Here is a 12,568-nt window from a genome sequence, read left to right on the forward strand (position 1 = left end):
GATCATTTCAATTATTTTCCTCCCACTATTTATCCACCACCACCATCAATCAGATTCCGATGATTACCTGAAGTAAATGGATTATCATCTTAATCATCTTCAAAGTGGAATGATTGCATTTTAAATTCGATTGTTAAAATTTTCTCTTCCCTTACCGTTTAAATTGTTTTGAATCATGGCTCGAATTCTAGATTTATATCGATTAGAAAACGTTTTATTATCAGTGCTTGTCTTCTCAAGGTCACGTGAAAATATTCACGATATTCATTCAAGGAATAGAAAACCACAATCAGAGTGCTTACCATGGTTATTATTATTATTATTTCTTTCAATATCTATTCTGTAAAAGGTTGGAAGAGGAAAATGATTATTAGATGCTCAAGATGTAACAATAGGCATAGAGATGATGAGAAAATGAATAAGATGATAATCGAAATGCAATTTTTCTTGGCCATTTTCTTTTACCTCATCTTATTCATCATCTTATATATATCATTACAATCGTAATCAATGCTACTGTTTTTTACTCCAAGCTACTTGATCTTCCAGGGAAAGTATATACACTCATGTAATCAGACAAAATCCATCAATTTCTTCCTGCTCTCTCTCTCTCTCTCTCTCTCTCTCTCTTTCAATTTTCTCAGCCTTATAATCTTGCAGCAACAAAACATCAAGAAAATGGGATGAAAACATTAAATGGACTGAAGATCATCACCAAGAAATAATGTAACCTAAGGGTATATTCAGCTTACAGGGAACATCATACAACTTAGAACCCAAGAAATTGTGATAATAAATGCAATCGTATCTCCAATTCTTTGGGCTCTAAGACTCCATCAAAAAGCGGATTAAAAAAAGGAAATAATCAAATGACGAAAAAAAAGATCGACTTTTAATAATTGATATATAAAATCACCAAAACCTCTGCTGAAATAGCATACAAATAAACTTAAACATAATTATTATTACTATTATTATGATTTGTTAAAGGTGATATTATTAATGAGGTTGGTTGATGTATTGTTTTAACTTTTGGCAGTAAAAATGAGTGATGTCCAGTTACTTCATTGCTATTACAAGCCCGGGAAATAAAGGCTGAAAGGCAGCTGGTCTCGGTGAGATCAGGTATATTTGGTGATGATTCCTTCTTATAACAATTGACAATCAGGAAGAGACTAATAACAATTAAAATAATTAGAATTGGTAGATAGGCCACTTGAGTGTCTTCTTGATTATGATAAGGTCGATAAGTAATAAGTGATGAATGATATCGATGATGACGAGGATGTGGTTCTAGAGAGGGAAAAATAGAGAGCGAGAGAGAGCGAGAGAGATAAACATTAGTTGATCATTTCAAGTTTTGAAAGAATAGTTAATGTTTGGAACTTTTTTGATCGTCTTTTCATTGTTCGAAATTTAATATTTGGCAATATCTTCGAAGTGTCCGTTTCTTAGCATCAATCTTAACAAGGGTAAAAAGTAACCAAGCCGATGGTCAATAATGTTGAACCAATCAATATCTCTGATAAATTAGTGTTGATAATATTTTCTACCATTATATCATTATAATCAGAAATCAATATATAGTCTTGATCATCTGTAGAGTGATAATTATCTTAATAATTATCTTGCAAGTCGATGGATAAAACTCTTGGAACTTGAATGATGTTCTATCATATACATGTATATAGAATTTAAAGATTAGTCTAAATGTCTATCAAAAAAGTTGTACAATCATATCGAGAAAGTCGATTTAGAATAATTGAAAAATGTTCTGAAATTTTAGATGCTGATAATTAACTGAATTAGACTTTGGGTTGCAATTGAAAGAGTCATTGAATCTCAAATTATAGATCATTTAGTCCAATTGCACTTGGTATTAATTGAAGCTCATAGAAAGCTCTAAGGTGTTTTATCGTAAGAAAATTTTGTCACATTATTTTATTCATTATAAACAAGGATGGAATTGTCGTTAGCTTGTTAAGGTCGATGCTTGAAAATGGACACTTTTTGGATCTTACCTGTTCTTGTATTGTTTTTCTATCATGTTTCATGCAAATTTCTGACGGTGAAAAGGTAACATGATGATGCGTACGTTTTAGATGAGGAGAATGATGAGGAAAAATTATTATCATTATTATTACATGTATATGATGAGTGATGCAGTTTTTATCATCTTCTTGGAGTTTAATCTGAGCCTGATTTTACCCTGAATGACTCTGATTATGCAAAGAATACAAGAGAGTTTGATTGCACTGAGAGAAAAAGAGAGGAAGATGATAATCTAATTATCGTATAAACGTTCAAAATGAGACAAAAACGAAAGCAAATATCTCGAACGATAATTGTAATTAAGAGCTGGCATGATTTAAATCATGTGACTACAACTACGTTCATATAAATTGAGTAATAATAGATGATGAAAGACTGATTAACTATTCAAATCTATTGAGCATGAATTCATTGAACAGAATGATTTGAATCAAATGAAACGTTTTGACTGAAGTAACTCAATGATCGAACTAATTACATGATCTAATATGTAATTATGACTATATCTTGAACTTGAATTAATCTGATTAACAGCATGATTCGATCTAATCGTGATAGAACTCTTGATCAAATAGATGGATAACATGCAAATCAAGAATGAATCGAAATGTAACACTGTAATAGCTAATCGTTGAACTTAATTGATCTGATTAACCGGATGATTCTAATACATAGCTGAAAATGAAATTCATAAATGAACTCACGTTATTACATAACCATTATGACCTTGAAATATGACAGAATAGCACTTGAACTTCCGTAGACTGGATATGGAATCTATCGGTCAAGTGATTTTCGAGTAATCGTGAAAAGAAAACAGCAAAGAGTAGCTGAATTTCCCTGTATAATATGTTCAACTTTCTGAATATTACATTATTATTATTCATAAAAAGACAAGTTAAATTTTGGAAACAAAACTTATTTTTACACAGCTAATGGTCATCTAGAGGTCAATTTACAGTCTCAAATTAATACCGGGTGCCGGTAAGCCACAAATAATTGTTTAGTCAACGTCACTTAATTTACTCGGATTTTTTGGCGACAGTTAATTGATTTACTCTTAATTACGAAAAATTAAGCGGATGAGTTTTAGTTATCCTACCTTTCATTTGGAAATTCAGGTAAAAAATTACTATTCATAAGTTACAAATAATAAATATAAAGGTAAGAGAGCAAAGAATAAAGTTCAATAAGAAACAGTAAGAAAACTTTATGACAACAATTTGATATTAAAGCGAAATATTATTAATGGAATCAGAATGATTGGATGTTGTTTCTAAAAATGTGATCAGATTAGTTGTGGAGAAAAGAGAATGAGAAAATATTATTTCAAGGGATAGATTTCCATTGCAAAAATAATCTGAGCATCATCCGATCCAGTGAATTCAATCAACCTGATGAAATCTGAATAAGAAACTGAGGTTTCCTGACAGATCAATTCATCAACCAGCATAGAAAATAAATGCAAATATCCACATACATTATTAGAGAAAGAAATCAAAATGACAGAATGAGAGAACGGAAAAACTCCTGTTTCTCTATCTCTCTAAACTATCATGATGAGTGTGGTAAATGTGATGGTGGTCAATGTGAGATAACTGATAATTAGGTGAGAATTTCATTAGAAGCAAAAAAAAAGAGAAAGAGAAAAGTTCATTTTAGAGAAAATGAATTTTCATTCAGCCATGGAGGGAAAAAAGTTCTCAATTTGTCTCCTATTAGGATTATGACATTGATTTACTTGTTTCAACTCTTTCCATTCACTTCAAAAAGTTTGACAAATTATCTTCCATTCATTTTCCATCCTCATCATATTCTGAATGATGTCTTATCAAGAATTGCTTATCATCTCATTTCAATGTTTCAACTTTCACTTCATCCCAATATACTGGAAATTATATTCCTAGTTCACAAATCATGTATTTCACCTTTAGGTTAATTTATTACCATGAACCTTTTTTTTCATGATAAAATAGCATATCAGAACCACCATCATCACTACCAACAGCAACAACAACAACAAGATATCAACAGTCAAACGTTGATTCACCTGATTCATCACCAATTAATGAATGTACATCCTCATCTTTCATTATATTTCCATCATATTCAACTGAATGAACTACATTGACTTAGTTGTTTCCATCATCTCTTCATCCTCATCCTTTTACTTTTACTTTTTTTACCCTCATCTATTTTTTTCCTGCTTCTTTACACACAAAATCACTCAAGCCTAACAAAGCTAATTTAATGTAACATTTACAATGTTCATCTCATTCCTCAGCTTCACCATGATATCATGATGATCACCATCATTATCATCATATTATACTTTGTTTTCTTCAATGAAGTTGCTTGAGTTCACTTAGTTTTCTCTTCTTTATCTTATTCCACATCCTCATCACTAAATTTACTCTCTCTCTCTCTCTCTCTCTCTCTCTAATTCTGTCTCGAAATCAACAGCAAACAAACTAACAAAGAATCGAAAAGTTTATCACAGCAATAATGTAATATGGTGAAAAAAAAACTATCTCTGAATCTCAATATAAAAAGGAAAATTCCCAACTGGGAGTCTTTTCTATCCTGAAAATCATTGAGGAAACTTTGGTGAACAATTGAGTGAGAATGAAATAGTGAGAGAGACAAAATAAAAGTAATAATAAAATATCACAAAACTAGAAAAACGATTTGGCCAATACTTTATTTCGAAGAAATTTTTCTTTCTCTCTTCGCATTTATTTGTTATCATGGAATAGAAATCAACTAGTAAAAATCTGATTCAGAGCTTTTCCCAAAGAGCTATTGGTTTTATGCTAATACAGCCAAGGGAAATGAGTTTGACGGTAAATTTATATCAATCGCGCAGGTAAACCCAAGGGACATGATAACAATTAGAGTTAAGATAACAATTAAATTGATTAAATCACACATGTAATTGTTTTGAATTAATGCTAGTAATTCAATTGTTCATTATGCCTCGTGCTTATAGTTCATCGGTCAGGAATCAGGCCATTTATTTGTTTAATCATCATCATACTAACTGTGACATTTCTCAACAATTAAATATTAGTCTTCAACTGTAGAAAGATGGAGAAAAAGATACAGACAAAGAGGTAACATCGACCATGATTATGCTCATTGTAAATCAACAAGTGTCTTGATGAAGATGATAAATTGAAAATTCTATTAAAATATCATGAAGATCCTTTGTTCCTACTACAACAATCAAAAGAATTAGATTTTGTGTGTCACCCAAAACAATCAACAACTTTTATGAAAAAGAAGGAATCAGTTCTTATCATGCAGCGACTAAACCTAAGCTTCTTTATGGAAACAGAATGAATAGAGTAACATGGGCTATGAACTATCGAGATATTGATTGGAAAAAATGTATTTTTGTCGATGAATGTTGTGTATCTTCAGAAAAGGATGGAATAAGAATTGTGAAAAGAACCAAAGGAGAAAGATACAATCCAAAATTTGTCAACTATTCTGACCATTGCCATCGACAAGTAGTATCAGTTTGGGCGGCGATTACATATCACGGATTAGGACCGATTGTTTTCTCGATTCGAGACTAAATTCATCATCTTATCATGAAATCATTTCGACTTATGGACTTGAATTAATTGAAAATCGTTTTGGATCATCTCTTTGCTATTGGGTCATGATAACTGTCCACCATAAAGCTCGTATCATTCTAGAATTTTTCAATTGGTTCAATAGTCCGAATTCACCTCATCGTGTTAATTGTCAAATGTTAAATTTATCCCTATTCACCTGATTTGAATCTCATTGAAAATGTCTGGGGTATGATGAAATCTGATTTTCTCAATTGTAATTATTTAGCTGAAACAAGAGATGAGATGAAGAATATGATAGTTAATTGTGGTCAGAAAAACAATTAGACCTGAATTTTGTAAATCTCTTTACGAATCAATGTCAGAAAGAATTGAAAATGTAATTACTAATGATGGTTACCCTTTGAAATACTGAATTAGTTTTATCTCAACTTTAATTGTTATCATGTCCCTTGGGTTTACCTGCGCAATTGATATAAATTTACCGTCAAACTCATTTCCCTTGGCTGTATATTATGAGTAAACAATTGAAAAGATTTATTCAATTTTGTATCATCATTTTGTTTGGAAAGTTTTTTTTTCAATCATAATTCATGGAGAAGAAAAAATTGCAAAATAAGCAGCAATTGAAATTCAGGAAATGGAGATAGAGGGAGAAAATTGTAGTAATAATCAACTTGGATAATATGAAAAAAAAGTAATTAGGAAAAGTAAAGTTACTAATTAATTTGATGGTTCGTGTATTCATCTTATGAAACATGATGAGTTCATGAAATGAAATTATCTGCTCATGAAAGATAAGCAATTCTGAATGAATTGAATAGTGAAACCATTGTAATGATAATAATAATTTTCAATTATCATCAAAAAAAATACATAACAGGCTATGTTAAGGTAATGATGTAACAAAAAAGTTCAATGTAAATTGTGAGACTTGGATAAACATGAGAAGTAAAAAATAGCAGGAGAAGAAAAAAGTTTCAAGAAATATCATCATGCTGTCATCATAATCGACAGTCTCTCTCTCTCTCTCTCTCTCTTCCATTCGAGTGGAATCTTGAGATAATCTATATGTACACTAATTGGAGAAATAAAAGAAAACAAAATTGGTTCAGTAAAAGGTCACAAACTTTATGATAGTTTCGGTTGAAAGAAAAAGGAAAAAAAATAAAATTGAATGATAACTCTCACCATAAATATATCTAAAAGTACCTGAGGCTATTTTTACCTGGGAATAGAAATTTCAACATAACAACTATACACAACCATCCAAATTGAATTTGGAACAAAAAATTATATCATTCGTCCGCAGAGAGAAATCAAATTGTGATTATATCTTATTGAAAACCAATTGTTTCATGGGTAAAATTTCATCACACCAATTGTTAGATAAATAGTCTAATTGATTGTATGTGTAAATGATTTTATTTTGTGTTCCAAACTCAGTTTGGATGGCTGAATATTACCTGTAATGTTTGATAACAAATTCAGGTAGAAAGAGAAATACAAAGAAAGATAAAAATAATACAAGACATGATTCGTTTCGATTTGCTATTTCAAAACTGATGAAGATGATGATAGGATGATGAGGGATTAAGAGTGAAATGATGAGGGTTAAGGAGAGTAACGAATTGCTTTTCAAATGAATCTACTCACATTGATTGAAATTGTGGTTGGGTGAAAATATTATTAATAAAAGATTGATATTTAACCCAGTAAATCCTAATCCGATTTGTGCTGCTTCAGTTTTATCTTCATTTTCATCCCTCATCCTCATCTTTTTTTTTCTTCCTTCTTTTCTCTCACTCTCATCTTCAAATTATTGTTCCTTCTCTCTTTCTCTCCCTTTCTCTCTCTCCTTTTCTGATTCCTGAGAGTTCTGAAGATAACATGATAATATAGTTTGAGGTTTACAACCATGTTCGTAAAGGTAATGAAGTGTAAGCTTGAGAAATAGAAATATATATAAATGATGAAGATAAAAAGTCATCTCTTTATTATTTCATCTTCATCTTCATCATCTAATGACTTTTCATCACTCGAATCTGTTTATTATTGTTACACCGTTTGACCTAATTAAGTTTGACCTTCATAAGCTTACAGGGAATTATATATCAAGTCTCAACATTTAACCTCTTACAGGGAAGATGAACTTTGAAAGTCGATGAGAAAAGTTTAGTTATCTGATTCAGCAACATTATTTTTACTCTTTTTTTATCCTGAAAATTGATTCTACCTTTGAAATGGTATCAAATCAAATGCATAGAGAACATGATCTGTACTTTTTTTTTCTCTTCCACCAAAAGGAAGAAATTAAATTAATCAGATTCTTTCATCATTGACTTTATCGATTATATCATGATAAGGTTTCAATGTGGTTCTTTTTTCATAGGGTAATCTTCATGACAAAATAATCAATCAATAACATGCGTATTGAATGGATGGGCTGACCGATTGGTGTAAAAAAGTTCATGGAAAACTTTTCCCAATTCAATTTGAATATTTCTCTGTCTATGATAGCCAATGATGAGAAAGTCTGGAAACTTTTCAACCAAATTCTCATGAAATTTGAAATGTTATAAATTTCATATTGAAATTTTATATTCTTACGACAAATAAAAAATCGTATTATTCAAATTCAGATCAGAAAATTGGAAGATAAATTTTCATATCCAAGAGAAAACATAGAGATGGACCGAAAGAGCTAATATCTTTTCAGAAAGTTCTCTGATTTTATCGAAGTTATCATTTTTCGAATCAGCTGATTTCTTAATTTTGTCGATAATTTTATAGCAAAGCTAATAGATGACAGAAAAAAATTCGAATTTTTTAAATTTTCAAATTATTAGAATTTTAGACAAAAAAAAGTTGCCAAACTTTATCCCCACAGGTTAATATACAAAATGTATTTCTGATTCCTGAATAATTCAATTGGTAATATTATTATTTATTTCTGGTACATGATCAGATTATACATGTATATTGGTGTATATATTATATGTATGAAAGAAATATTCTTATAACAAAAGGAAAAGAGCATCTTCATCTTGAGATTATTCATCATGTGAATATATTGATGATAAATGAGGAAGATAAACCAGAAGTCAATATTGAAACAATAATAATGATCGAGATAAACTGATTCTCAGATTCAGGGACCAGAATTGATTTCTGGCCAACGAGATAATTACTATCAACTCTAGAATCTAATAAAGTGATATTAGTGTTTCAGAAAGCACTTAATCATAATTACCATGGAAAATAAAAGTTTAATATTAATAATAGTTTACTTGCAATCGATTTAATATTTGCTTAATTAACAATCATCAAATTGTACTCATTTCATGTAATAGATTAATGAAAAATGAGAAAAAGTGAAAACTTTTTTTAATCAAATTACTAACTAATCAAAAAGCGAAAGCAAAAAGAGACAGAGGAAGAAAACAAAGTGGAAATTAAATTTAATCAACAAACTGATCAACACAATTTAATCTAATTAGTACTTTGATAAGGAGCGAAAACCATTTCACCATCTCCAATAATAAGTAATGATGATTGTAAATGAATGGTAATCATATTCATCTCAACATCTTCAACCTCATGGTCTTAACAATAATCCAAATGAAAATGTAGGTTAAAAGACAAGGTTGGATTTCCAAAATTCATTACATCACATTGATTTTGTATATCGATCATATTTAATAACATATATTAACTTAGGACCTCCTCCCAGTTTTGTCTTTGATAATGTTAATGATGATGACGAAGATGATGATGATAATGTTTGGGTAATATTTAGCCCTCAATACAAGGCTACACAACAATGAAAAGAGAGAGAGAGAGAGATTAGACAACATTGAGATACTATTATTATCATTAGTGACTAAAGTAAAACAATCTCAATCAATCGATTGCATATAATATATTATATGCACTCTCATTTTTATATATCTGTCTACATCTTTTCGCTTTTCTATCATCAATGTAGTAGACTGGAAATGATGATGATCACTATGGAAGACTATGATGATGATAATAATAATAATAGTGTTGGAATCACTCCCTGCATGGTTATCAGATACACACACACACATATTGAACTCTAATCAGATGAAGAAAGTTTTCTTGGACTCTTGAGTATGTATCTTTCTTTATACTGGATACTTAATATAACGGTAGATTATTAGATAGAGAGGGAGAGGGAGTGAGAGCGAGAGGGAATTCTGATAATTCCAGATATATGCTATAAACATTGTAAGAGAAAAAAAAAGAAGAAAAATGAAAAAGAAGGCGATACAACGAAAAAAAAGATGTTCGAGAATCTTTTTTTTCCTTCATCTTATCTTTCCGTTGTTTCTTTTATCTTCATCACTATCGTTGGAGTGATAATTCAATGGAGAAAAAATCTTTAAATGTATATCGAGGTTGAGCTTTTCTCTTCTCTTATATTGATAACATTGTTGTTGATAATAATGATATCAATAGAATGATAAAGGGAAATGATTATAACCATGGAGTAAATATTAGAAAGAAAATAATAAAAACTGAGAGTTGTTTTCTCCTCAACAAAAAGAGAGATGAGAATGATTCTTATGGTGAATCTTTTTTCTCCCAAGGCGTTTTACCAAAGTGTTTATCAAAAGTTCTCACAAGTTATTTAATTATCATTATCTCTTTTCTTTGTTTAGTATATTCTCTCCATTTTTCTGTATCATGCTAGAGAAATTATCATCTTTCATGCTGGAACAATTTACTATTTCATATTTTATATTATCTTTTTCGTGTTGAGAAAGTAAAAAACTTTTACTTCTTGTTGTTGATTGTTTATTTCAATTTTCTCAGAATCAAAAGTATATCGAGTTGATTATCATGATAACTCTCATAATAGGTAAACAAAAATTGTAATCTCATGGTGATGAATAATGTATTATTATTATTATTATTATTATCATGATATTTGAAAGAGTATCCTGAAATTATAAACAAGTATGATAGATGTATAAAATACTTTTAAATGAGTTGTTGTAATGGAAACATTTCCATGGTCCCTCCTTCATGATGGATTCATGGTGAAAATCAACTCAGATAATAATAGTAATTATCATTATCATCATTGTCGTTATTATTCAAAGTTGATTGCGTGATAAATAAGATATAGTTGAGATAATCATATTATATTGAAATATTTTTTTCCACCTTTCCATCCTCATCTCTCTCTCTCTCTCTCTCTCATATCCTTCACCAACCACCATCATCATTATCATCAACTTACTCCATCCCTTTACTTTCATAATATTAATAATAATAAATATATATACACATATAATAACCTATCAGAATATATAATTAGTATCATTATTATCATTCGGAATAAGCATTTTCTTTGTCAGAATTTTCTCCATCGTTTTAGCTTAATCAGCATTCTAATATCTATCTTTCATTCCTTATAACATTCAGCTTATTAATTTTTAAAGGAAAGAAACAGAAACTTATTCAGATTTAAATTTATGTAAATTATCCTCTCATGAAATCTTCTCTCAAACTGAATTCAATGTCTCTTATTCTAGCCCATATTCATCATAATTTTCAAGAGGGATAGGAAGAGAATAAGTGAGAGAGAGAGAGAGAGAGAGAGAGAGTCAGAGGTAGCAAAAAGTTACTTGAAAATTAAATTATCCTGAAAATAATGAAATACTCATGATGAATATTGTAAATACAATATTTATACCATTTGAATTTTAATTGAAATTAGCCTTGAACAACTTGTTGTTTTTTTATCTCCTTCTATTCACATGTATGGATACATCAACATTCACCATGGACACTGTTTCAATTCAGAATCTATCACGAACGTTCAAGGTTATCTATCCTCAAGATTCCTCAAGATTGGAATTAGGAAAAGAGAGAAAATTGAAATGAATTTTCTGTAGTAATAATAATAATAACGATTTAGAAAATTTTATGTGATGAATTGAATTCTAATTGGATATTGGGATATTTTTATCTAATGTCTCCTGGATGAATGATGGAAATACAATAAGAGGACAACTATGAAGATGAATATATATACATGTAATAATAATGGATAATAATTCATGTGAGAATTTTTTATTCTTTCACTTGGACGAACTTTGGTTGACAAATAAAGAGAACTTACTGAATTGAGGAGATTCATCTTGGACCAAATCTTCAGCATTTGAATATATTGTCGGTGAAAAGTGCAGTAAAAAAGCGAGAGAAAGTGATAAAGATGATAAAGTTACACAGAAATGATGATAAGCCATATGAGAGCTAACAAGTGAATGTGATGAAGATAAACAGAGTGAGAGAGAGAGAGAAAAAAGAAAATAATAATAATGATAACAATAATAATAATAAAGAAAAAAAGAACAAATTTGTTGAGATAAAATATCCAAATAGATTGCGGCTATTTAATAGTAATTAATCCATGGTTATAATCATTTTTTATGATTATCAAAGTGTCTATGTTCACATGTTGGTGAAGAGAGAGAATAACAAATAACATATAACGGTAAACATTACACATGAGAATGAGAATATAAGATAAATTGATGCTGACTAAAAGAGGAAGAGAAAGTGTGTCTGTGTATGAGAGAGAGATAGAGAACACACCTATGGAATGATGAAATGTATAAGATAAACAAATAGAAATAAAAAAATGGCTGAACTGTATGATCGAAGATCATGAAAAAAGATTCTACCCAAAAAGAAAATCAATTTTATCATCTTTCTTCTGATTCTTCTCACTCATCTCTTTCCATTCTGAGTTAATCACCAACTCCATCTATTAGAGTTCAGTGTATCGTAATATATATAAAATGTTTGAGAAAAGAGAAAAAGATAAAAACATTAATACTAATCAGAATTTACTTGGAACTTGGCACAAACAGATAACTGATGAAAAGGGTTGATAA

At 29.7% G+C, this 12,568-nt stretch overlaps 2 protein-coding genes across 2 annotated transcripts in view; both read right to left on the bottom strand.

Annotated features, from left to right (window-relative positions):
- The window catches only part of LOC128389823 (uncharacterized), a 196,440-nt gene that overhangs the window by 64,240 nt on the left and 119,632 nt on the right, over positions 1–12,568 (bottom strand). The gene's annotated exons all lie outside the window — the stretch shown is intronic.
- On the bottom strand, positions 871–12,508 carry LOC128389820 (uncharacterized). Its single transcript, XM_053349453.1, has 2 exons — positions 11,791–12,508; positions 871–1,293 (listed from the first exon to the last, which is right to left on the bottom strand). The coding sequence occupies exons 1-2, from the start codon at positions 11,915–11,917 to the stop codon at positions 950–952; spliced, it is 471 nt and encodes a 156-aa protein (XP_053205428.1). The 5' UTR covers positions 11,918–12,508; the 3' UTR covers positions 871–949.

The sequence above is a fragment of the Panonychus citri genome, unplaced genomic scaffold (genome assembly GCF_014898815.1).
Source record: "Panonychus citri isolate SS breed McGregor unplaced genomic scaffold, ASM1489881v1 Contig00111, whole genome shotgun sequence".
In the NCBI taxonomy this organism is placed as follows: Eukaryota; Metazoa; Arthropoda; class Arachnida; order Trombidiformes; family Tetranychidae; genus Panonychus; species Panonychus citri.